The sequence below is a fragment of the Boleophthalmus pectinirostris genome, unplaced genomic scaffold (genome assembly GCF_026225935.1).
Source record: "Boleophthalmus pectinirostris isolate CB_2022bp ecotype Guang Dong unplaced genomic scaffold, ASM2622593v1 HiC_scaffold_16, whole genome shotgun sequence".
Taxonomy (NCBI): Eukaryota; Metazoa; Chordata; class Actinopteri; order Gobiiformes; family Gobiidae; genus Boleophthalmus; species Boleophthalmus pectinirostris.
In genome coordinates, this window is record NW_026571095.1 from 34,071,731 (window position 1) to 34,095,258 (window position 23,528).

The 23,528-nt window shown below is 40.1% G+C and overlaps 2 protein-coding genes across 5 annotated transcripts; one reads left to right on the top strand and one right to left on the bottom strand.

The window, feature by feature from the left end:
* Positions 1 to 1,701: 1,701 nt before the first annotated feature.
* On the bottom strand, positions 1,702 to 7,028 carry epdr1 (ependymin related 1). Its single transcript, XM_020939617.2, has 3 exons — positions 6,707 to 7,028; positions 3,925 to 4,133; positions 1,702 to 2,219 (listed from the first exon to the last, which is right to left on the bottom strand). The coding sequence occupies exons 1-3, from the start codon at positions 6,943 to 6,945 to the stop codon at positions 2,026 to 2,028; spliced, it is 642 nt and encodes a 213-aa protein (XP_020795276.2). The 5' UTR covers positions 6,946 to 7,028; the 3' UTR covers positions 1,702 to 2,025.
* A 780-nt stretch (positions 7,029 to 7,808) lies between these two features.
* Positions 7,809 to 16,749, top strand: nol7 (nucleolar protein 7). Of its 4 annotated transcripts, none has more exons than XM_020939619.2 (9): positions 7,809 to 8,037; positions 9,135 to 9,195; positions 9,499 to 9,554; positions 9,683 to 9,708; positions 9,807 to 9,849; positions 11,732 to 11,847; positions 13,966 to 14,043; positions 15,873 to 15,979; positions 16,026 to 16,749. In XM_020939619.2, exons 1-8 carry the CDS (start codon positions 7,898 to 7,900, stop codon positions 15,938 to 15,940), a joined length of 588 nt encoding a protein of 195 aa, XP_020795278.2. In that variant the 5' UTR covers positions 7,809 to 7,897; the 3' UTR covers positions 15,941 to 15,979; positions 16,026 to 16,749. The 4 variants fall into 4 exon arrangements, with proteins under 4 accessions (XP_020795278.2, XP_055007459.1, XP_055007462.1 ...); XM_055151484.1 differs by having other exon boundaries at positions 15,873 to 15,959; positions 16,008 to 16,749; XM_055151487.1 differs by having other exon boundaries at positions 15,873 to 15,945; positions 15,996 to 16,749.
* The last annotated feature ends 6,779 nt before the right edge of the window (positions 16,750 to 23,528 follow it).

A 23,528-nucleotide genomic window follows, 5' to 3' on the forward strand; every position in this document is an offset into this window, starting at 1 on the left:
TGATAATAATAATAAAAACTCAATAGATGTTAGTTTGTAGCTCCACTGTAAAAAATATACTACTACTAATAATAATAATAATACTAATAATGAAATTTAAAGGGAGTCTAAAAACTTTCTGAGGCAACCATAGAAGCTTGTCAGAAATGTTGGTCATCAAAAAAAGTTGTTTTTGTTCGGTTGTCAACTTCACATGGATTTAACACCAAAATGTCCCCAGCGTCCATTACAGAGGATATGTTATAAAGTTATAAATACAAATAAAATGAACAAAATCTAAATGCTAAGGTGTTCATTTACCTCCAAATAGAGAGAAGAAAAAAAATATATATATTTTTTTTTTATTGAAGTGATATCACTCAGAGTATTTGAGTAATAGTTCTGGTTTCTCTTCCCACTGTGAGTAAAAGTACAATTGACAAGTTGAAAGTATAAAATGATCTGAGCGTGTTTCTTACAGCACTGTTTCAAATCTGATTTTTGTGTCTGACATTTAAAAACACCACATGTTGTGATTTATTAGAGGAGAACAGAGACAAAAAGGCAAAAATTGAAATGCACTTTTAGTTTTATTAGACAAAGTTTATTTAATTTCAAAATTCAGAGAGGAATGAGTTAAAGTTAAACCTACAAGTTGCATTCGAGCGCATTGACGTCAGTGCTGGGAGCAATAGTTACAGAATTTGTATCTTGTATGCATTTATATACTGTATATGCATTTTTCTCACTTATACTGAACAGAACAAAGCCAAACATGTGGTTAAATACTGCAGTGTGCTTTAATATTAGAAGAGTAACTGTACTGTATTACTTCCCATCACTGAAAACACCTCAACTAGTTTCATGTTATTTAATATTCCACCACATGAGGCACATTAGCAGTAGTAGTTATAGTTTGTTACTGTGACCCATTTTGAAGCTCCACCAAAACCTGCATAAATCAGCCTACTACTCTGAGGAGAAGTGCGACCGAGTTGTGAAACTGTCGACTATGAAAACTTCCAACTTCGGTCTGAGAAAGGCCGTACAACCGTTTCTGATTCTGATGAAGTTACACAATAGTAGTGAGCAGTAACTGTTCGGTACTACAAATATCAGAGTACGGACACTGGTCAAGTTTGGACGCACCTCCTCATTCAATGTTTTTTTTTTTTTGTGTTTATATTTTATACGAAAGACGGAAAATACATGATGCTTTGTCAGTAGGTATTGGTAGTGTTGTAGTCAAGACCGCACTAATCGAGACCAAGACCAGTCCGAGACCAGGACAAGACCAAGGCACATAAAGACCAAATCGAGAGTCTTTGATATTTGTGCCAATAAAACTGTAAAAGACAAATATATGTAGGAAATTACAATGTTTTCATAAATCCGCTTCCATTTTATGTGATTAATGTTTATTTAGACCTAAAATAAGCCAAGCAAACGGTTTTTTGGACCCTCACCCACAGTTGGAGAACCTCTTCTTTAATCCAAATTTACAGAAAACAACTCCAGACCGAGTCAAAATGTGCTGGAGTGTGAGACAAGACAAAGACTAAAAAAGTGAGGCCAGTCTCGAGTACTACGATACTAGTTACTGGTGTAGAATATCGGCACTGATCCAAGAAAATTGGATTGGTATCGGTAACATGATATTGGTTAAGCCGATTATTCTGGTTGGGTGTTTATTTGGACGAAATGAGACTATTTAGTCACTGATGTAGGTCAAGGACACCTCAGTGTTTGAACTTTAATTCACACAAAGCTGTCATATAACACAATTTAAATCAAACTACAGATAAACCATCGTCGACAGAGCTGCAAAACCTTTGTCTTCTCTCAGTTTCATTCATAGTTTTGATACCTTAAGTGAGAATCTACACTGTAAATAATCATGAAAATAAAAAACAGAAATGAAAAGGTGCGTCCAAACTTTTGACAGAACATTCCCCAGAGTCATTTGGTGTTTTGTTATAATCATGTTTTCATCTGCAGCTTAGAACTCGATTTACTTTTGTTTTTTTAACGGTCTTCATTCCTCGGTCAGCAGTGGGCGTGACTGAGGGGGCGGGGCCGGGCCGACGCGCAGGTGGAAGGCGGCGTGAACACCTGGGGGTCGCTGATGCCGAGGCGCAGGTCGAAGAAGCGCGTGGAGGTGGTGACGCTGGCGTTCTTGGTGTAGGTCTCCTGCACGGGGTAACAGTCCTTCACCGTGTACACGCCCACCCACGTCTCATCTGGAGAGGGACAGAGCGCAAACGTGATCAAAACTGTCAAAGTAAACATCAAATACAGCTTTTACTGATGACAATTGTAATACTGATTTATTGGCAAAATCTGTTATAATTCTGTGTTTTGGTTCCAGACAAATTCTCCATCAGAAACCAGAATGAGCCTCACAGGAGTCTTTCATTTGGGACGCCAGTTTCAGTGCTGAAGCTCCAGTTGGTTTAAGCCTAAAATTACTCAATCAGGATCAGCCTCTGCAGCTCAGTGAGGGATTTCTAGAGGTTCTAAGCTTCACATAAGACCTGTCCATAAACTGAGAATGAGACAAACTTCGTGTCGTCTGTCTGCAGGTTAAAGCTCTGGGGACAAAGGTTCAGTTGTGATTGTAGAACCTTTTAAGACTGCAAGACTGCAGGCTACATACAGTTCCTTAAAAACTGCCCATTTAATCTCCTCAGTAGATCAGGAATGGAAAATATAACAAATATTACATCAGATGAGAGATTTCTGTAATATTGGTAAGAGAAAGATTCCCAGTTTGTCCTCAGGGCATCAGGTTTATCTTTTTATGACGTGTGTTCGTCTCCACAGAGATGTTTTTTTTTTATTATTTTGGCCATACTGGCTTGTCAAAGCCTGATCTCGTCAGATCTCAGAAGCTAAGCAAGGCCGGGCCTGAGTAGAACTGCAAGACAAAAAAAAAAGTAGGGATGGACATTCGATGAAATTTTTATTAAATCGATCGTCGGGAGAAACAGAAACCTACATTCGGTTTATTGATTAGAAATGAACGTCATCTGCAAAATTCTTAATGATCAATTATCGATTAGTTGACAATCATGCCCATCCCTAGTCCTTAGGCAAGACACTTCACCCACATCACCTAGTATGAAAGTGGTGTGAGTGTTGGTGGTGGTCAGGAGCCGATGGCGCAGATTGGCAGCCTCGCTTCTGTCAGTCTGCCCCAGGGCAGCAGGGCATCTTGAAAGATACTGTATAAATGCAATGATTAATAAAAAAAAAAAAAACAAAAAAAACTGTAAAGTGTAGCGCTATACTGTGGAACATAGGCAAAGTAGTAACATCTCATGGGACTCTACATTGTGTTCCTATAAAGAGACGAGTAAAGTGGGCGTAAGCAGTCGTGTGTGAACAGAAGAACAATGAGCATAAAACTCTCCTCAGAACTCCACATACTGATGCACAGATCTCAACTCACTGCATTTGCACCGATCCCAGATCCAGATCCAGTCCACTCTGTGTCCTCTGAGTCCTGGCAGCGTGCTACGTATACAATTAATCACCTGCACACTGCAAATTTCTCTGATCTGGCCAAGATTTTAAAACTTGTATCAGAATATTCATCTTGTTTTCAGATTTATTATCTACTTACAAGTTCTGTGACTTGAAGAGAACTTGTCAAGTAAAATGATCTTGCAACATGGACAAATCATTTCACTACTTTTAAGTCATTTTCTGATAGATTTAAGTGTTTATATCTTAAATTTTGCCCAATCTTTTGTGCAGTGTATTTAATTTACAAAATATGTCCCTCGTTTTGCATTTTCGAACATACTTCCAACCTGATGCTGAATAACATTTAGGTCAAGTGTAATAAGATTAAATGGTGAACCGATTTAAGATTTTTGAAACGCTGATACTGATCTGAATGAACAGAGCCGCTCCAGGGCAGTACTGGGGGGCAGGACTCACGCTGACGGGCAGGTTTGCGGTCGGACCACTCCTGCACCTCCACGTTGTCCCCAGGGCCCCCCACCGTGTACTGGTCCTCGAAAGTGGAGTTGTCCGGGACGTCGAAGGGGTCCCAGGGATCGCTGAGGGGGAGCTTGGCGCACTCTTTGGTTTTCTGGTCGATCTGGAACACCACGCCGCTCTGGTACAGGTAGATGAACTCGAAATACCTGCGCAAACATCGAAACGTGAACAACAACAATACCCGATTCAATTCTGCACTTGAGAATGTGGCCTTATGTCTGTGCGATGACTTTTATAACACAAAACCCACGTCACAATATTATCATTTCCTCAAAAAACAGACCTGGAGTTGTGTTTTGTTTCATTCTCACATGTTTAAGTTAATCCTTTTTCACGTTAACTGCTACAAATGACCTTTAGTTCAGTAGAAATTTCACAATTCCACGGCTTAAATGATCCAAATGATTCTAGTGAAGGTTTAAAAACACAGGGAGGCACTTCCTACATCAACCACATGACATCACAAAGTGGAACAGTGTTTTTCTTTTGAGAGAAGAACTCGGCTTAAAAATATGCACATGGGAATGAAACAAAAACACCACATTTCCAGGTTATTTAACGTTATAACTTAGATCAGAAAGTCCGAGTCAAGTCCCAAGTCAAAGACAGAAAAGTCCAAGTTGAGTCTCGAGTCACTGGCCCATAAGTCCAAGTCAAGTCCAAGTCGTCTGCTTTGAGCTTCAAGTCATTTCAAGTTTTTAAACCAAAGTCATTTCTATGGATTTCAAACTAAAATTGTATTGGGGGGGGATCATATTTATATAGGAGTATTTACATAAGAGTTGTTTTATTTTTATTGTTTATATTATTTTTCCTTTTTAAAACTACCATATTTTCGGCACTATAGGACGCACTTAAAAGCTTTAATTTTGTCAAAAAACATCCTGTGCGCCTTGTATATGAATTTATTGGTGTGTCTTAGTACGACTTTAGTAAACTACAAAGCCGCTCCACTTGCAGCATTACGGCTCCTGTAGTCAGGAGCATCAGGAGTAAAACAAACTGAACAACGTCCACTTTAAACTCAAGGCTGTTATAAAGTGAAAGTGTGAGCTGCGTGGGAGCAGTGGATGAGAGAAGGAGAACACACATTCACCAAGACAGGGAGACAGCGCCGAGAGATTTACACCATGATCTGCCAACGGATCACGGACGCCTGGGCTCAGGATCAGTATCAACTGTGGTCCGAGCTTTCACCAAGACCAGAATCGTCACTGAACTGCCAGAGAACAGTAACCACACTGACTCGGATAATGACGAGGGGGATGTGGGCGAGCTGGACGCTGTCATCGACCAACTGTTTGAACAATTATGAGTTATTGTGAATACACGAACAATTTAACATCTCAGACAGTATTTTTTTTTTACACATTACAATTGAACAAAGTTGAGTTATTGTGAACACTTTAAATAAAGTTTGACTGACTTATCCAACTGTTGTGTTTCGTTTAATGCGCCTTATAGTCCGGTGCAGTTTATATGTGAAAAAAGTTTGAAAATAGACCATTCAATGACAGTGCGCCTTATAATCCAGAGCGCCTATAATGCAGAAAATGCAGTAATTTGATCCATTTTCATCTTTCTTTCATTAATTATTGCTGATGTTAACTGTGTGACAAAAATGGGCCTTTGTCTCATTTTAAATTCACATTAGTTTATGTTAAACATTTTGATTTTGAAAGGGGACTTGCTTTGCTTTGGAAATGACCTGGAAAAGTCACCAGGGGGAGGTACTACCTGCTGGGTGGGGCCTAAAAGCAAAGCAGGTGTCTTCAATTAGGGAGAGATTTCTGTGCAGGTTAATTAGTGTTTTTGATTTAAGTTACTTTTGTTGGCGTAATAACCTAGAAGTCCGTTTTAAAATAAATGTCTGGTTCAAGACACTTTTTTTTTTTTGTTGTCGTCTTGTCTGCCTCCTACTTTGACCATGTTTACTTAAGTTTATTTTTTGTATTATTTTGTGTCTATGGCTCTTAATTTAAGAAGAGTGCAGGTGCTCTCTCATGGGAGTGAAGCCAAACAGGTTTTTGACCTCCTGTCACCTGTTAAAGTTCCCCTTTTTATATGTTTTGTATGTCCTCAATTACTAAAGAATTTTTAACTGCACTTGGATCGTTCTTTGTGGATTCTTTAACTTTTGTGGCATTTTAAAAAACTGGAACAAGGTGATCAATCTATGGCTTCACAAATATTTGGACCTTACAATAAATATTTAATTAGTTATTTTTGCAAAACTGAGCTTGAATTACCAAGTTTACATTGTTACGTGGCATCATTGCTCTGTTATTTTTAGAACATTGCCAATTCTGCGGTTTTTGGATCTTAAAATAGAGAAACATTGGCGTAATTTTACGGTTTCTGCTTTTTCTTTTGGCCTTTGTTGTTCTGCTTTTGTGTTTTTTTTGCCTAACTCTAACAATGGCTTTTCTAAATATAATATTTAGGAGCATTTAATTTAGCCAGAAGATTGAAAAGTTCCACTAAATTCGTGGAAAAACTGTGCGTAAAATGGTCTGAGTTCATATTGCGCAGTCATCAGTGTTTACGTTGGCCTGGACACAACAAGCTTAGGCAACAATAAACTTAACCTTGATTTTTATTTCATGCTTTGCTTCTGTTCTGTCTGATTAGGCTCATCTTGCAGTGCCACGTAGGAGTCTCAATAATCTATTTAGCGGTCCGGGGATGACACTTTGGATGAGACGCACGGTGCTCGTACCTCTGACAAGGCGTGTGCTTCTTGTGCTGCTGCAGGAGCCGGAGCCGCTGGTTGGGGGCATCGTAGGAGACCGCCACCCTGCTGTTTCTCCCGGTGCTGTGGTCGTACTGCACCCAGCGGCCCTCCCACTCCGTCGGGGCGAGGCAGGGCGAGGGCGCGGCGGCGGAGGCGGAGGAGGCCCGGTATTCCGAGCCTAGCGCCGCGGAGAGGACGAGGAGGAGGATCAGGGGTCTGGACATGGCGCAGTGTGCAGGCAGTGTGCAGGGGAGTATGAGTGCGGTCCCGTTAGAAAAGCACCTGCTGGCGGAAATAACGCTCAGTGAGTTCCGGTGATGCCTTCGTGCGTAAAACCATCTGTGGATCTGTGCGTAAAAGTTCCATGAATATTTTTGTATGAATGTAACAGTGGCGATTATGCTTTTCTTCCATGTATGCCTCCCCCTGGCATTCTGTTTGTTATGTTGTGTGTATGTTGTTATGTTATTTTCTGTATAACCATTTGTCATTTAATAAATATATTTTTGACATAAAAAAATAAAAAAATAAAAAATAAATCTGTGCGTAAAACCAAATTTCTTGGTTGTTTTTTATGAGTGTCACTCAAAAAGGCACCGACAAACACGGAATAATGGACGTTTTGTGAAGTTTTTTTTTGCTTTGTTAGTTTCTTTGAGTGGAAAAAGTACAGTTGCATTATTTATAAATTATAATTCAGATGAAAAGAAAATGCGTGAAACCAAAAGCTCACCATTCAAGTTATGCTGGAGCAAGTTTTATTTATTTTTATTGATCTGCTCATTTAGGCCTGTTCCTTTTTTTAACTTAAACGTTTCAGTGATTTGTAGGAGGATTAAAATCAATGCGTTTTTGTTTGTAAAAAAATAAAAAATAAAAAAAATAAATTTAAAAAATGGGGCTAAAGCATAAAAGGCCTTTTCTAATTAGACTGACCAAAATACATTATTCATAGCTTCAAAATGAGCATGTTTAAATTAGATGGAAAGCAAAATTAGATGTATAATATACATGTTTGCCACGAGGAGGCGGTGTTGCCTACCAGAGTTTATGCCGGAGTTGTAAACAAGCGGCGCACGATGATGACGCACGACTAGAGACGCGCTTTGGAAACGTGGGTTGTGTTCATGTGTTCCAAGTTGTAGGGATCAAGGAGATAAACGTCTGAAAATCGACATGGCTGAAGATAAAAGCAGCGCAGAGTTAAATTTATCACTGGAGGAGTCTGACGATGAAGCGCCGGAAGAAATGACCTTTGAATCGGCGCGTAATGAAGCTCTGAGCCGCGTGAAGAGCGCACTGGAGACGGCCAAAAGGTGAGCCACAGCACGGAGCCAAAAACTCACGGAGCCACGGTCCACGGAGCCACAGCTCACTGAGAACTCCAGCATGTGAGGGGTGGAGGAGTGTGGAATAATCAGGTCAAGTATCAGAGTCAGTGGTGGACAGAATAATCATCCAGAGCTTGACACCCTGAGCCAAATGCCACTAGTTTTACATTTTCAACATTCAGTCCAGTCAGCTCCTTTGCTCAGATGAATTTTCTCCATAATCCTTTTAAATTTGTAATACTGTGACTCATATTTTAATAATAATAACACTCCTCAGACTTGTCATTATTCATTCTGTCCATACTTGGTGGTGGTAAATGAGTTTGTAACCACAGCTGCCCTGGGACAGACTGACCGAAGCGAGGCTGCTTATCTACACCATCAGCCCCTCCAACCGACACCGATCATTCACGCACACACCACTTACATACTAGGCAAGGTTCTGGCCAGCACATTAGCAAGTGTCTGGCTTAAGGACACAACAACAAACCTTAGTAAGTTATCATTTGGAATAGTTAAAACTCTTAATCGTTTCCACCCTGGATACACAATACTGACTCACTTAGGACTGCTTGATTTATGGCAGAAATCATAATCAGAATTCTTACTGTCAAAATGTCTCTTTTATGGAAAGTATAAACATAATACAAGCGGTGGGACTGAGTTTCCTCCGCAGGGTGGCTGGGTGCTCCCCTACATAGAGGGTGAGGAGCTCAGAGTAGAGCCGCTGCTCCTCCCCGTCAAGAGGAGCCAGTTGAGGTGGCTCTGGCAACTGTTCTGATGCCTCCTGCACGACTTCCTCGGGAGGTGTTCATGTCCCACCAGGAAGACGCCCCGAGGAAGACCCAGGACACGCTGGAGGGACAGTGTCTCTGGGCTGGCCTGGGAACACCTCAAGGTCCCCCCGGAGGAGCTGTGGGAAGTGTCTAGGGGGAGGGAAGTCTGGGAGTCCCTGGTTAGACTGCTGTCCCCGTCACCCAGCCCTGGACAAACGGAAGAAAATGACTGGATGGATAAACGTGATATGCGATGAATATGTGTATACGATCAGCTAAATGTGCAGTTTACTGTTTGTGCTCCAGGGAGAAAGAGCTGCTGAAGGAGAAGAGGCGGAGGAGACAGGAGCTCTTCCAGGAGCAGAAGGTCATTCTCTACATATATCACACATTAAACACACTGTGGAATTTTTCTGCCTGCTGGCCTCCATAGAGACACGACTCTTTTACCTGGAGTGCCGCAGTTTGGCATTAAACTTATCTAAAGTTCTAAAGTGTTACCTGATCTAGTTACATCTAGTAATTAAATAAATGCAAGAAAGAGAACATTTGCAGAACATTTGACTAAACAATAACACGATCTCCCAGGACGCAGAGCCCACATTTGTTAGATAGTACAACCCTGTAGAACTCCAGACTCACTGAGAGGATAATGATGACTTTGTTACAGAAAAGAAGACTGCTCCCTATAGAAGTGCTGGATGAAGTGGATGCTGTTGTTCCAAAGTAAGTCTTACTCAGCGTTTTTAAACTACCATAGTGTCACAGTAAGGTCACTGAATACACTTTAACTGACCAACTCTATGGTTCTGTATTGGAACATGTGAAGTAAATATTTTTTTATGTGTCTCCAGGGAACAGGACCAAGACCAGGATGAAGGTACAGATTAAATTTACGTCCAGGTCTAAAATCCTAAAGCTTTTCTAAAGCTGTTATTGTAACATTAACTATTATTGTGTTTCATCTTTCACTTTCAGCTCCAGAAGAACCAGAGCCTCAAAAGATCTCCTCTACAAGAAGGTTAGAACTGACATGTGTTGTAATTATCACAAGACAATAACAGTGATATAATTAAAGTTAAAGATACGCTCCAACTGCTTATCTCCATAAAGCTGTTTTTGCATTGCTTGGAATGTTCCACAGTAGGGCATTAAACATATATTTATTTAACTGTAGGTGCTAAAATACATTTTGACCATTTTGGAACATTCCAGGTAAAGCAATAATCATCTCCATGGAGGCAACCGGGTGAGCACCTCTGCTTTCACAATAAATTAAGCAGAAAAGCAAACGATTTATTTATAACGTACTATTAAAAACAACACAGGTCGACCAAAGAAAATACTTAAATAAGACACAATAAAAACAATAAAACATATGAATAAAAACAGAATCTAATATAAACAACTACCATATTTTTTTGGACTATAAGTCACACTTTTTTTCATGGTTTGGGTGTTTCCTGTGACTTATACTCCAGGGCGACGTATATATTAATATTTTCAGACTGACAGCCTCGAAAGGTTCTAGTCTTGTGTGTCAGTATCTGCTGCTCCTGTTCCTCCTGTACCACTGTCACTTCACTTCTACTGCGCAAGTCTCCTGTAGAAAAAGCCGTTGTCCTGCTGCAAATAGTGAAATATTCAGCCGAAAACAGTAATCGAGCAGCAGAAAGAAAGTTTGGAGTGAGCGAGAAACATGTGAGGGACTGGTGGACAGCAGGGATGGAGAACACAGCTTCACGGCAACCGGGCAGGTGCACCATGAAACTTTCCTGGAAGTCATTGGACGAATTGACAAAGTCTGGACTTCAGTGACACCGAAACCATCCGGTCGGGATTCAGAAAGACCCGAATAATTCTAACTGGAACTGAAGCTGAGCCTGACGACAGCGACACAGAAGAGGAAGCAACGCTCTGTTTACCTCATGGATCTATGGTTTATCTCTGGAGGTCGTGCAGAAGTGACACAGAGGATGAAGATTTCAATGGATTTAGTGATTTGGAGTGAGATCGTGAGTTTGGTAAACTTATGTTCTGTTGTTTATACTATAATTATCTGAATCACTGTTAATATGTTGCGTTAACATATTAACGCCGATTCAGTCTGTTGTTCTCTGTTCTGTTGTTTTTACTAGAACTTGCCTTTCAAGATGAAATGTCAGTTCCTGGTCTCTGATTTTATAAAATACATTTCCCCAAAAAGTGCGACTTTATATATATATATATATATATATATATATATTTTTTTTTTTTTTTTTCTTCTTCATTATGCATTTTTTGGCTGGTGCGACTTATACTCCGGAGTGAATTATAGTCTGAAAAATACGGTAATAAAATGTCAACATCTCGAACTGTGTCAAGAGCCAAAGTGAACAAGTGCATTTTAAGAAGAGATTTAAAAACAGATACAGAAGAGGCCTGTCTAATGTGCAAAGGAAGCTCAACCCTCAGTCTTGGTGCTGCCACCGCAAAGGCTCTGTCCCCTTTGAGTTTCTGGTTTGTCTTCAGCCGCACAGGACAAACTGGTCAGCTGACCTGAGAGACGTGCAGGGGTGTAAGGATGACACAATTCAAACACTTAAAAACAAATAAAAGCAGTTTAAAATGGATCCTAAAGGGCACGGGCAGCCAGTGAAGGGAGGATATATTTTCGAGTGCCAGTTCAAAGACGTGCAGCCACATTTTGGACGAGCTGCAGTCGGGAAATGGAGGACTGACTCACCCCGAAATAAAGTGTGTTACGGTAATCCAGCCGGGTGATCACAAAGGTGTGAATCACTGACGTGCCAGAAGGTGCTTAACTTTAGCCAGCTGCCTCAGGTGGAATAAACTGCTCCTTACAACAAAGAGTGTCTTCTGTAACCGTATTGACCTGTTAAATGTGCCTGTTCTCTCTTCAGCCTGTTGGAGACGTACACGGTGACCACAACCAAGCAGCAGATATCGTTCCAGCAGCAGGCGGCTCAGGACTTCCTCCACTCGCGCCTCTACGGCCCCGAGAGCCGACGCTCCACAAGTGAGAGATCGACCTGACCACACTGATCACACTGACCACACTGATCACACACACACACACACACACATCTATTTTGATCCAATTATCCATAATAATAGTAATACATTTTATTTATATTCAGTGTTGGGAATGTGACTTTTAAAATGTATTCCCCTACAGATTACAGATTACATACACCAAAATGTAGTTTTTTAACGTAATCCATTAAATTACTTAAAGTGAGTAATGTAATCTGAATACTTTGGATTACTTGATTTGCTGTAAAGAAGCAAAGACGAGGAAATCTTCACATAAAATGTTTTGTCTGCTAAAAGAAAATGAAAAGCCCAAACTTTACTGAACCGTATTGAAAATATTATTGATAGAAGAAGAGGAGACATGGTCCATGCAGCAGGTTTTAGTCCTGTTAAAAACTGTTAGATCCTGTTTTAGCCCTGGTTTAGTCCTGTTTTAGTCCTGGTTTAGACCTAGTTTTAGTCCTGGTTTTAGTCCTGGTTTTAGTCCTGGTTTAGACCTAGTTTAGACCTGGTTTAGACCTGGTTTAGTCCTGGTTTAGACCTAGTTTTAGTCCTGGTTTTAGTCCTGGTTTAGACCTAGTTTAGACCTGGTTTAGACCTGGTTTAGCCCTGGTTTAGTCCTGTTTTAGTCCTGGTTTAGACCTAGTTTTAGTCCTGGTTTAGTCCTGGTTTTAGTCCTGGTTTAGTCCTGGTTTAGACCTAGTTTAGACCTGGTTTTAGTCCTGGTTTAGACCTAGTTTAGACCTGGTTTTAGTCCTGGTTTAGACCTAGTTTAGACCTGGTTTAAGACTTGGTTTAGTCCTGGTTTAGTGTCCAGCAATGAGTGGAATTACCAAACAAAAAAAAAAAAAAAAAATAAGGGAATAGCCCAAAATGTGAAAACAGGAGAATCCCGCCGTGTAATCCATTTACTTCAACAAAGTAACTGTAATCCAATCACCACTCACTGAAACAGTAACTGTAACCGAATACAGTTACTCATAATTTGTACTCTGATTACGTTACTCCAGTACATGTAATCTGTTACTCCCCAACACTGTTTATTTGAAAAGGGACAATGCACATTAATCAAGATCAAAACAATGTAAATGTGCCCGGGTTCGCTGATAAGAGCTCATTTGTCCCTTCGCCAGATGTCAAAAAGGCATCCAAAAAGAAAATACACAATCAATAATGACACAAATGTACAATAAGACTGCAAAAATACAATAAAAGTTTTAGTGCTCCCGATGAGGAGTGTGTTGCAGTATCCAGTCTTTCACACACATTCTCACTAGGGGTGTGCAAAAATATCGGAATATCGATATATCGTATCATTTAATGTGATGATACAGTATCGATATCGTGGGCTACTGTATCGATATATCACCAATAGTATTTTTACATGTGTTTTACTAAATTATTTTGTTACAGTGCTACAGTTTTGTTGTTTGTTTAGTGAAAGGAAACTCATTTATGCGACACATTTGACATTTTCACTGTTTTGATGATTAAAATGTTTGTGTTTCATATGAACTTTGCACAAGAAGTGATTTAACAAACACTTTTAGTATCACAGCCACGATTTAGCCTTTATTTTTTATTGAACCGTATCGAATCGATTTGAATTATATCATATCGAATCGAAAGTGCACTGTTTCGGTATATTTATCGTATCGTGGCCTGTGTATCGAGGTATTTATCGTATCGGCGACTTCTTAATGATACCCAGCCCTAATTCTCACGCGCTAGAGGTGAGGCGGTGTCTTGCCCGTGGACACAATGGCTCCGTCCCAAAGCCTAAGTTCTGTTCTCTTCATTTGTTCATGTCAGGCATTTGTTTTAGCGATTTCCCAAGCATAAACGTAGTGTGTCTTCAGTGTCTCGGGCTGGGACACGGAGTGAAGGAAGTGACTTCGGAGGAACACACTTCCAAGGCAAAGGGCCAAGGCTTTGGGGAAACGGCCAATGACAAAATGCACTTGTGGGAATTGAACAGCCAATGTTTGAAGTCGCTGAACATGTGTTTTACCAACTAAACAAATTCCTCCGCAGAGATCAGAACATTCTTAAACGGAGTGGAATTTTGAGCGTGTTTAGTTTAATGTCTTTTCTTTTTCAGACAACGAGCTGCTGTCGCTGCAGAACAAAAAGGGTCCCAACAAACAGGCCGCCGCGCAGTTTGTCAATAAGAACTGGGGTAGGTGACGCTCGAGGAAAACCCGTGTATCGTTCATTCGTTCGTTTTTCAAAATAAAACCAAAAATAAGAAAACGAAACAACTATTTATCTCCAAAACCAAAATGAAAAAACAGATAACGATTTGTTTTTTCAGGTTTTCGATTTTATGTTGAAATGAAGAATGAAAAAAAAAAAAGGATAACGACCGTTTCCTGTTTTTGTTAAACCAGGACTAAACCAGGACTAAACCAGGACTGACTGAACCAGGACTGACTAAACCAGGAACCAGGACTAAACCAGGACTAAACCAGGACTAAACCAGGACTAGGACTAAAACAGGTCTGGGACAGAGGCCGGGACCAGATAGGAACTGAGATCAGGGGCAAACCAGGGCCAAAACAGTTTAGTCCTTCTTCAGTCCCGGTTTAGTCCTGGTTTAGCTCTGGTTCAGTCCTGGTTCAGTCCTGGTTCAGTTCTGGTTCAGTCCTGGTCCAGTCCTGGTCAGTCCTGGTTCAGTCCTGGTTTAGTCCTGGTTTAGTCCTGGTTCAGTCCTGTTCAGTCCTGGTTAGTCCTGGTTCAGTCTGGTTCAGTCCTTCTTTCAGTCCTGGTTCAGTCCTGGTTCAGTCCTGGTCCTGGTTCAGTCCTGGTTCAGTCCTGGTTTCAGTCCTGGTTCAGTCCTGGTTCAGTCCTGGTTCAGTCCTGGTTTAGTCTGGTTTAGTCCTGGTTTAGTCCTGGTTCAGTCCGTCCTGGTTTAGTCCTGGTTTAATCCTGGTTTAGTCCTGGTTTAGCTCTTCCAGTCCTGGTCCAGTCCTGGTCCAGTCCTTCCAGTCCTTCAGTCCTGGTTCAGTCCTGGTTCAGTCCTGGTTCAGTCTGGTCAGTTCTGGTCAGTCCTGGTCAGTTCTGGTTCAGTCTGGTTCAGTCTGGTTCAGTTCCTGGTTCAGTCCTGGTTCCTGTCCTGGTTCAGTCCTGGTTCAGTCCTGGTTTTAGTCTGGTTCAGTCCAGTTCCTGGTTCAGTCCTGGTTCAGTCTGGTCAGTCCTGGTTTAGTCCTGGTTCAGTTCAGTTCAGTCCTGGTTCAGTTCCTGGTTTAGTCCTGGTTCAGTCCTGGTTCTGGTTCAGTCCTGGTCAGTCTGGTTTAGTCCTGGTTCAGTCCTGGTTCAGTCCTGGTTCAGTCCTGGTTTAGTCCTGGTTCAGTCCTGGTTCAGTTCTGGTTCAGTCCTGGTTCAGTCCTGGTTTAGTCCTGGTTCAGTCCTAGTTCAGTCCTGGTTCAGTTCTGGTTCAGTCCTGGTTCAGTCCTGGTTCAGTTCGACATGGAAACGGGAATCGGTCTTTATCCGTTTTTTCCATTATTCATTTAAACACAAAATCGAAAACTGACAAAAACGAATGATTATCTATTTTTTTCATTTTGGTTTTTAAAATAAAATAGTTAAAATAGTTTTTATTTTCCTAAGGAAACAACAGAACAAATCAACTGTATGTAATTATAAAAGAGCAATTATAAAAATACATTAGGTCCATGTAACTTCTGATAGGAGCGTCTGCCACCTGCTTTGCCTCGTGTAGCACACACCCTCCACTACAAAAGTTGCGTAGTGCACCTTTAACTTTCACTGTCACAGTTTGGAAACAGCAAAAATCTGGACATTTGAACAATAGACAAACTTTTTGTGGTTCACTTTTTATAATATACTTCCCCTTTTCCCAGTATCGTGCAGTGTACATTTTGGATTTGAAGCTCAGACCATTTTCCAAGAGATTAAATGTTGACAAATCCTTCAGTAAAAGTTAGTGTCGTCTGAAATCGTCCTCTGCCTGTAGGTTCCTCACGTCTGCTCTTGTGTTTGCAGCGTCTAAAGAAAAGGCCAAAGCAGAGAAACTCAAACAGCGCTGGCTCCACAAGCAGAAGATCTGGTGAAGGACCTCAGGACACGGACCTCAGGACGGACCTCAGGACGGACCTCAGGACGGACCTCAGGACGGACCTCAGGACGGACCTCAGGACGGACCTCAGGAGCTTCTGTCCCGAGCTCCTCAATGATCTGAGACTGTTTGAGGACACGTTATGCCAAATGAACTTTTGAAAAATGTTATAAGATTGTTCCCTCGTCTCACATACCTGGAGTTTTTTTTTTTTTTGCTTCACTCGTATAAACTTCTAACACATCACATATTTAGATCGCCGTGTTCCTTTTATTGTTTTGTTTCTGTATTCACCCAAAACAACGTGTTAACATGTTTTAAAGTTCCCCCTCACTTTGCTCTGAGCAGAAAGTCAAATGTAACTACTAGGTCCCGATCGATATATCGGTTATGTCCATTTAATCCAATTTATAGACAGATAAATGTCCTAATATGTGGCGCCGCGTCAATATTTATCTGGGGATTAATTAGTCTGTGTCTGTGACTCTGTACTGCCCCTGAACGCACCCTTACGTCACGTGAACAACTGCTGTCAACATGCTGGATTATATTCTTTTTACGGACGATCGTTTTGAGTCGGGATTGGAAGGACACTTAATTGTAAAGACTTGTGATCTGAGAGGTGCCTGTGTGAGCAGGGAGTGTTACAAATGTGTCGGTTTTTGAAGCGACTTTTCATTCGTTCTTTGTAAATGAACTGTGAAAAGGTGTGAACGATCCACATTTACATTCACACGTTAAATATGACTGTAAAGAGGCAGAATAACAATAAATGTAACCTAAATAAACCCAATATAAAACCCAGTAGAGCCAGACCTAAGTTTTATAATCAGTTGAAGATTTATACTGAATTTTACATCACTAAATATATCGACTATCAGCAGCTCCAGCCCCCATTTTATCGGTATATCGGTCGCAAAAATCCATGTCGGTCGGCCCTAGTAACTACTGCACATCAGGTTTGTGAAGTTGGCGTGTACAGTTTTTGTATCAATGACTTTTAGTTTTTGTATAATTATGGAGAATATATGCATTGTGAATATCAGACTTCCGGTCATCACGCAGTGCATACTGGGAAAGATCCTCCGAAAAAGTGAGCATCAAACTGCCATGTTTGTTTTCCCAGTGGGATGTGTCTATTGTCAAAGTCGATCTTTTCAAGTCTTTTGAACCATATCACTTTTGTTTCTGGTTCTGATATTGTCATATTTTAGTTTTGGGATTCGGACATCGTAATTGTGTGGTTGTTGGATCCTAACAGCGGAAAACGGCTCGAGAAACGGGCTTCAGAAGTTTGCGAACTCCATAAATGCAAAAGTGAATCAGATGTGTGTGACTGCAAACCTCCTGTTCAAACTGTTTCTCTTCCCAACGGAATTGAAAAATAGTGAAAGGTGAAGGCGATGGGCAGGATTGATCCACAAACCAAAAAGGAAACTTTTGGCCGCCTTAAGAAATCATCCTGAGTTTGCAGCGAACATTTTGTATGTGGAGCACCATCAAAGTAAAATCCTGATCCTTCGCTCAATCTTGGTTACGAATTTAAAAAGTCAATGCCAAAGCGAAAGGCACCAGCTGTTCACCAAGAAACACCTTCCACTGCAAAGAGACACCAAGACGTGATGTTGCTGTAAAACCACAAGAACAAGAAAGTGCAGCTCAGTCTGTTTGTCCTCTGTTCCTCTCGCTATAAAAACAGGATTTTACTTTGTTGTCGCTCCACATACAAAACGTTTGCTGCAAACTCAGCATGATTTAGACAGTCAAAGTTTTCCTTTTTGGTTCTTCCTGTGGATCAATCCTGCCCATCACCTTCACCTTTCACAATTTTTCAATTCCGTTGGGAAGAGAAACAGTTTGAATGAAGGTTTGCAGTTACACACATCTGAGTCACTTTTGCAGTTATGAAGTTCGCAAACTTCTGAGGCCCATTTTCCACTGTTAGGATCCAACAATCACATAATTACGATGTCCGAATCCCAAAACTAAAATATGACAATATCAGAACCAGAAACAAAAGTGATTTGGTTCAAAAGACTTGAAAAGATCGACTTTGACAATAGACGCGGTTTGCTGCTCACTTTTTCGGAGGACCTGTCCCAGTATGCATTACGCGATGACCGGGAGTCTGAAATTCGCGACGCATGTATTGTCGCGTGAGTAGATGGATGACGTGGACTTGGGGGTTGAGCGTTGCACAGAATCTTAGTTAACCGTCAGGAGAGTTCAAACGGGGCCTCGGAGACATTGCCAGATTATTACTAACAAGCGCGGATGACGTTTTAAACCTCTTCGGGCATGTTTTTTATGAGGGAACAACGTTGTAACACACCCTCTTTAATCCTGTTTACGATGTTGCCGTGCTCTGAGCTGCAGACATCAGAGCGCGAGTGAAATCCTGTGCATTTTAAATCCATAAATCACCGGCAGCTTCGTTTGTGAGTTTTTTCTACTGTCAAATCAGGTTCATTCATTTAGTAAACTTTACAAAGCCATTATTTTAAGCTCTAAAACACGAAATGCCAAAGCAAAGGTACGCAAGGTCAATAACGACACAAACATCGAATAATAATCATCTTTTAAATGCACATTATATGACCCGTAAAGTGCTACAGATTATTACTGTTGTATTTAGATCTGTAGAGAATTGTAACTGGGAACGTTTTACAAGATTGGGGTTCACACTCTTTTTCACTGACAAAATTTCAAAGCTTTTTCAAGACTTTTTCATGACTTAAAGAGAATTTTCCATGACTTTACGGCACCTACATGTTTAGAATTGGTCAGACTTTGAGATAAATATGAAACTTTAACCTTTTTTAACATTCAAAATACTGTGTGTAGATTTTTTTGGGCCATTTTTATGTAATAATGTAAGATTTGAGTAGTAGAGAGTAGAATAAATAACTTCTACTGTTAATTATTGGTTCATTCTGCCTTTTATTTGTCTTTTAATGAGACAGAATATTTAAAATTTGGTTTACTGGTTTATCCTCCTTTGTGTCAGTGGCATGAAGTCGTTTCAATATTATTGTTTATTATTATTGAGTATTTCTCTCTAGTGATAAATTGTGCTTCAACATTTGTTCTGGTGACAGGCCTGGGACACGGTCTATGTTTTCTCAAGGTCTGGACTAAAGTGTTAAAGGTACTGCACCACGTTTTTACGGTCTGAAAATGTGAAAAACAGAGCTAGTTCATTTGAAAATGTTTGCAGTGATCAAAAGTTATTCCTCACTTACCAAATCAAAGCATCACACAGGGTTCCCACTCTTTTTCATGGAAAAAAATAATACAAAACTTTTCCAGAATTTTTTCATGATAGAACTAGGGCTAATAGTGAACTTTATGGTTTTTATAGTTTTTTAACATTCAAAATCCTGTGTGTTGATTTTTTTTTTTTTTTTTTTGCCATTTTTATGTAATAATGTAAGATTTGAGTAGTAGAAAGTAGAATAAATAACTTCTACTGTTAATTATTGGTTCATTCTGCCTTTTATTTGTTGAAGCTCAGGACTTTTAATGAGACAGAAGATTTAACATTTTGTTTACTGGTTTATCCTCCTTTGTGTCATTGGCATTTCAATATTATTTATCAGAATATTTCTCTGTAGTGATAAATTGTGGTTCAACAAAGGTCTGGACACATTTTTACGGTCTGAAAATGTGAAAAACAGAGCTAGTTCATTTGCATTTGGTAAAAGAGGAATAACTTTTGACCACTGCAAACATTTTCATTCAAATCAAAGCATCACACAGGATTCCCACTCTTTTTCACTGACAAAATTTCAAAACTTTTCCAGAATTGTTCATGACCTAAAGTGAATTTTCCATGACTTTACGGCACCTACATGTGTAGAATTGATCAGACATTTAGAGCTAAATATGAAATACCCTTTCCACTCACCTTTTCCACTTATTGTTTGGTATTCTACATTCATTTATTTAGAGCATTTATTGTCGTTTCTTTTAAACAAAAGGCGCAGATGTTCAAAAATAAGTTCTCATTAGACTATTATGATTAACAGAACGCTGGAGTTGTGTGAAAGAGATACTAAAATTCCATGACTTTTCCAAAACTTTCACCGAATTTACAAAATGTCATGATTCTTCCAGGATTTCCATGACCGTGGGAACCCTGCGAGTTACTAGGAAGTATTTTGAACAGGTACTTGAGTCAACTGTGCAGCCGTTTTGTCTTCACTGTAAACTTGGGCTACAGGTATCAGCCAACTGTGCTCGTCTCTAAATAAAATTGTTGTACACGTGAGCATAATTAATAGTTTTTGATACTAATGCAGCATAACGTATGATTTCACTGTGAAGGCCGTAACAAATAATAAAGTGTCGTGAGTGAAATCATATATTTGTTTAAATATTGTTAATGAAGTCACACAGTTAATGTTTAACTACTGACATCTGATATATGTGTTTAAAGATACTGCTGTGTAGGTTGTGTCTTTTTAAGGAAATTCTTTACAGAGCAGCTGATGTGGGGTCATCCTGGCTGGCACCAAACCTAAACAGATCTGGTCATTCCCATAAACGGAGAGGCTTCAGGGAGGATCCAAGGAGTGAACCTGGACAACATATCATTTGCATATTTCTGTGAATGAGTGCGTATACATGCACATCAATAACCCGGTTATTCGCCATATCCCGGTTATGTCAGTATTCGGGTTACTGCGTTTACATGCGCACTGAGAAACCGGGACACTCATATTCGCGTATACATGATCAAATGGAGTATCCCGGTTTCTTGACATAATCTTACAAATGCGCAGGCGCAAAAATTTACTTAAATAAATTTCATAAACCAGGAAAAATACAAACCGTGAGCTCCTTTAGCATAAGAAGCTAAGGAGCTACGAGATCTCCCACAATCCACTGCACACATCAAACCCAACAGATTCTTCATTAAAATCTTCTGCATAAATAAACTCAACTTTACAACATATAAACCATAAAGACTATAGAGCCACATCAGCCCGTTTGATCAGATCATTCAGCTGTGATCACATTTGTTTACGTTTTACAGAAACAAAACTTAAGACCGTAGGCTAATTAGCATAAACTGCTAGCGGCGATAAAAACAACTCGCTCCTTGTGCCGCTGATGTGATCAGTTTCTTTTGGACTAAATGACACGACTCTGTGGATTATGTGTGTTATTTCTGTGACAGAAGAGGCGCTAATGATGGTAAGTGTGTTCCGTGCATATAGAGTATAGGAGATAGTTCATGTTTTAGCTTCTCAGCGATCACACGAGTGCAGGTCGTACGAGTGGATTGTACGTGTGCAGGTTTAGCGTAGCTCTTTATTTTACAGTCATTTCACTCGTTTGGTCAATTTATTTATGTGACTACTGTTGTGGTGAAAGGCTGGAAAGTGTCTTTTGGACGCATGCGCACTCAACTTTATGTTGCAGTAACCGGGGTACTGCATATACATGCCACAAGTAACCCGGTTACTATCGGAGTAAACAAGCTACAGTAACCCGGTTTCTAATAACCGGGTTACTGAAACCGGGTTACTGCGTTTACATGCACCATGAAGAAACCGGGATACTCAAAAAACCCGATCATTATTGATGTGCATGTGTACACACTCAATGTGTATATATACTGGGTGAAGAGACAGATGCAGGCGTCAGATGACCTGATTGTAAGTCCTGTGTAGAAGAGGCCATCAGGGACAGTGGTTTGACCCAGAGCTCTGTATTAGAATTGCATTGAATAGGGAATAAATGTTTGTGATTTCAATCAATCGATTCCAGTCATTATTTTCTACAACTGGAACACGCCAACAATTGCTATTAAAATTACTTCCTGAAATAGTAGTAGGATTTTCTTTTTAAACCAGCAGCCCTGTAATTGTCTTGGTGACTTAACTTGTGGTTCAAGCGTTAAGCTGCAAAAACCAAACTGAATCACATGACACTGCTGATTATGATCCAATACATATTTTGTTTACTCTTATTAAGGAATTACTTGTTTGCATTTACGAGAAAAGGTTTATGCCTCAACATGTCGTGGGAAACATGACCAACATTAAACAGTAATTACGAACTTTTAAATTTCAGTAATATTTTCATTACCGTAATATACAGGGTGTCACAAAGAATTTGACATTTCACAGGTCAATCATTTTGGCAATTCTTGTTGAAATAGCCTAAAATTTTCACAGAATGTATAGATACAGATCAAGATTTTATATTTAGTGTTTTCTTGTCGTTCACTCTCAAAGAGAAATCATTTTGCGTTTTTTGGGATCACACTCATCCAAGACTGCAGCAGTACCTTCAAAGCAAAATTTAGAAACACTTCACCAATTGGCAAACAAATTTGACTTGGTACCAAAAATGTAAAGAGGAAGTTTGCTTATGTCGAGTTAAATGATCTGGTACACCAAACCGTCATTCGAGGAATTTCCAAAGGAGTTTCCAAACATTCTCCTTATGGACTTCTCGGGGCTTCGCAAGAGTTTTTCATGAACTTGCTGGACCTTCTACCAGATCCTTTAGCCCTGCATAAACGGCCTTCCTCTTTAAATTTCTGGTACCAAGTCCAAATTTGTTTGCCAGTTGAAGTTTTTTACCAAATTTTGCTTTGAATGTACGCTGCACAGTCTTGGGTGAGTGTGTGCGAGCAGATTCCAAGACACAAAATGACTTCTGTTTGCGAGTGAATTACATTAAATATAAAATCTTGATCTGTTTCTATACATTCTGTGAAAATTTTAGGTTATTTCAACATGAACAAGTGCAGTCAGAGATATCAGCCTGGTCCCCATGAGGCGTCGGTGGGTCAGTTCATCCTCACAGAAGCAGTTTATGAGGAGTCCAGTCCATATTACATGATCATTATATCCACAATGTAATGTGTGTATCTGTACAGGCCCATGAACATTAGTGTGATGTTGGTCACACATGAGAATGTCTATGTTTACTAGTGTGGAACCAAAATGTCATTTTTCATGAGTTGTGTGTATGTGAGTTGTGTGAATGTAGATCAGTGTGTTGTGTATCACCAGAAAAAGAAGAAATGGAAATTATTTTTGTTCCAATTAGAATTTCAACAGCTACACTGAAAGAGAAAGGAACTGGTATAATTACTGATTATCTCAAAAACTAATATTTTACTATACAAATGCATAGAATTATAAATAGATAATAATTTTTCTGAGATTTTGAGACACTCCTGTTGCTCAAGCTCGATCCTTCGCAGAGTTATGACCAAAAACACATATTTGACCTTGTTTACCTTGACCTTCCAGTGACCTTGACCGGTTTCAACCTGTAACATCCAGTGTGCCCCGGTTATGTGTGTGCCAACTTGTGTGATGAAATTGCCAATCCTTTATAATGGCGTGACCTTTCAATTGACCCGTGTGACCTCAAATGACCTCGGATCGTCACCAAACTTTTTTTTTTTGCGGCATCGGGCACGGGGGCTTGACGCACGCACCAAATTTGGTGACAATCAGTCCATAAATGTCGGAATTATCACGGGTGGACACACACACACACACACAGGGTGAATATAAAACCTGGTCAACCCTTCGGGGACCAGGTAAATACCAAAA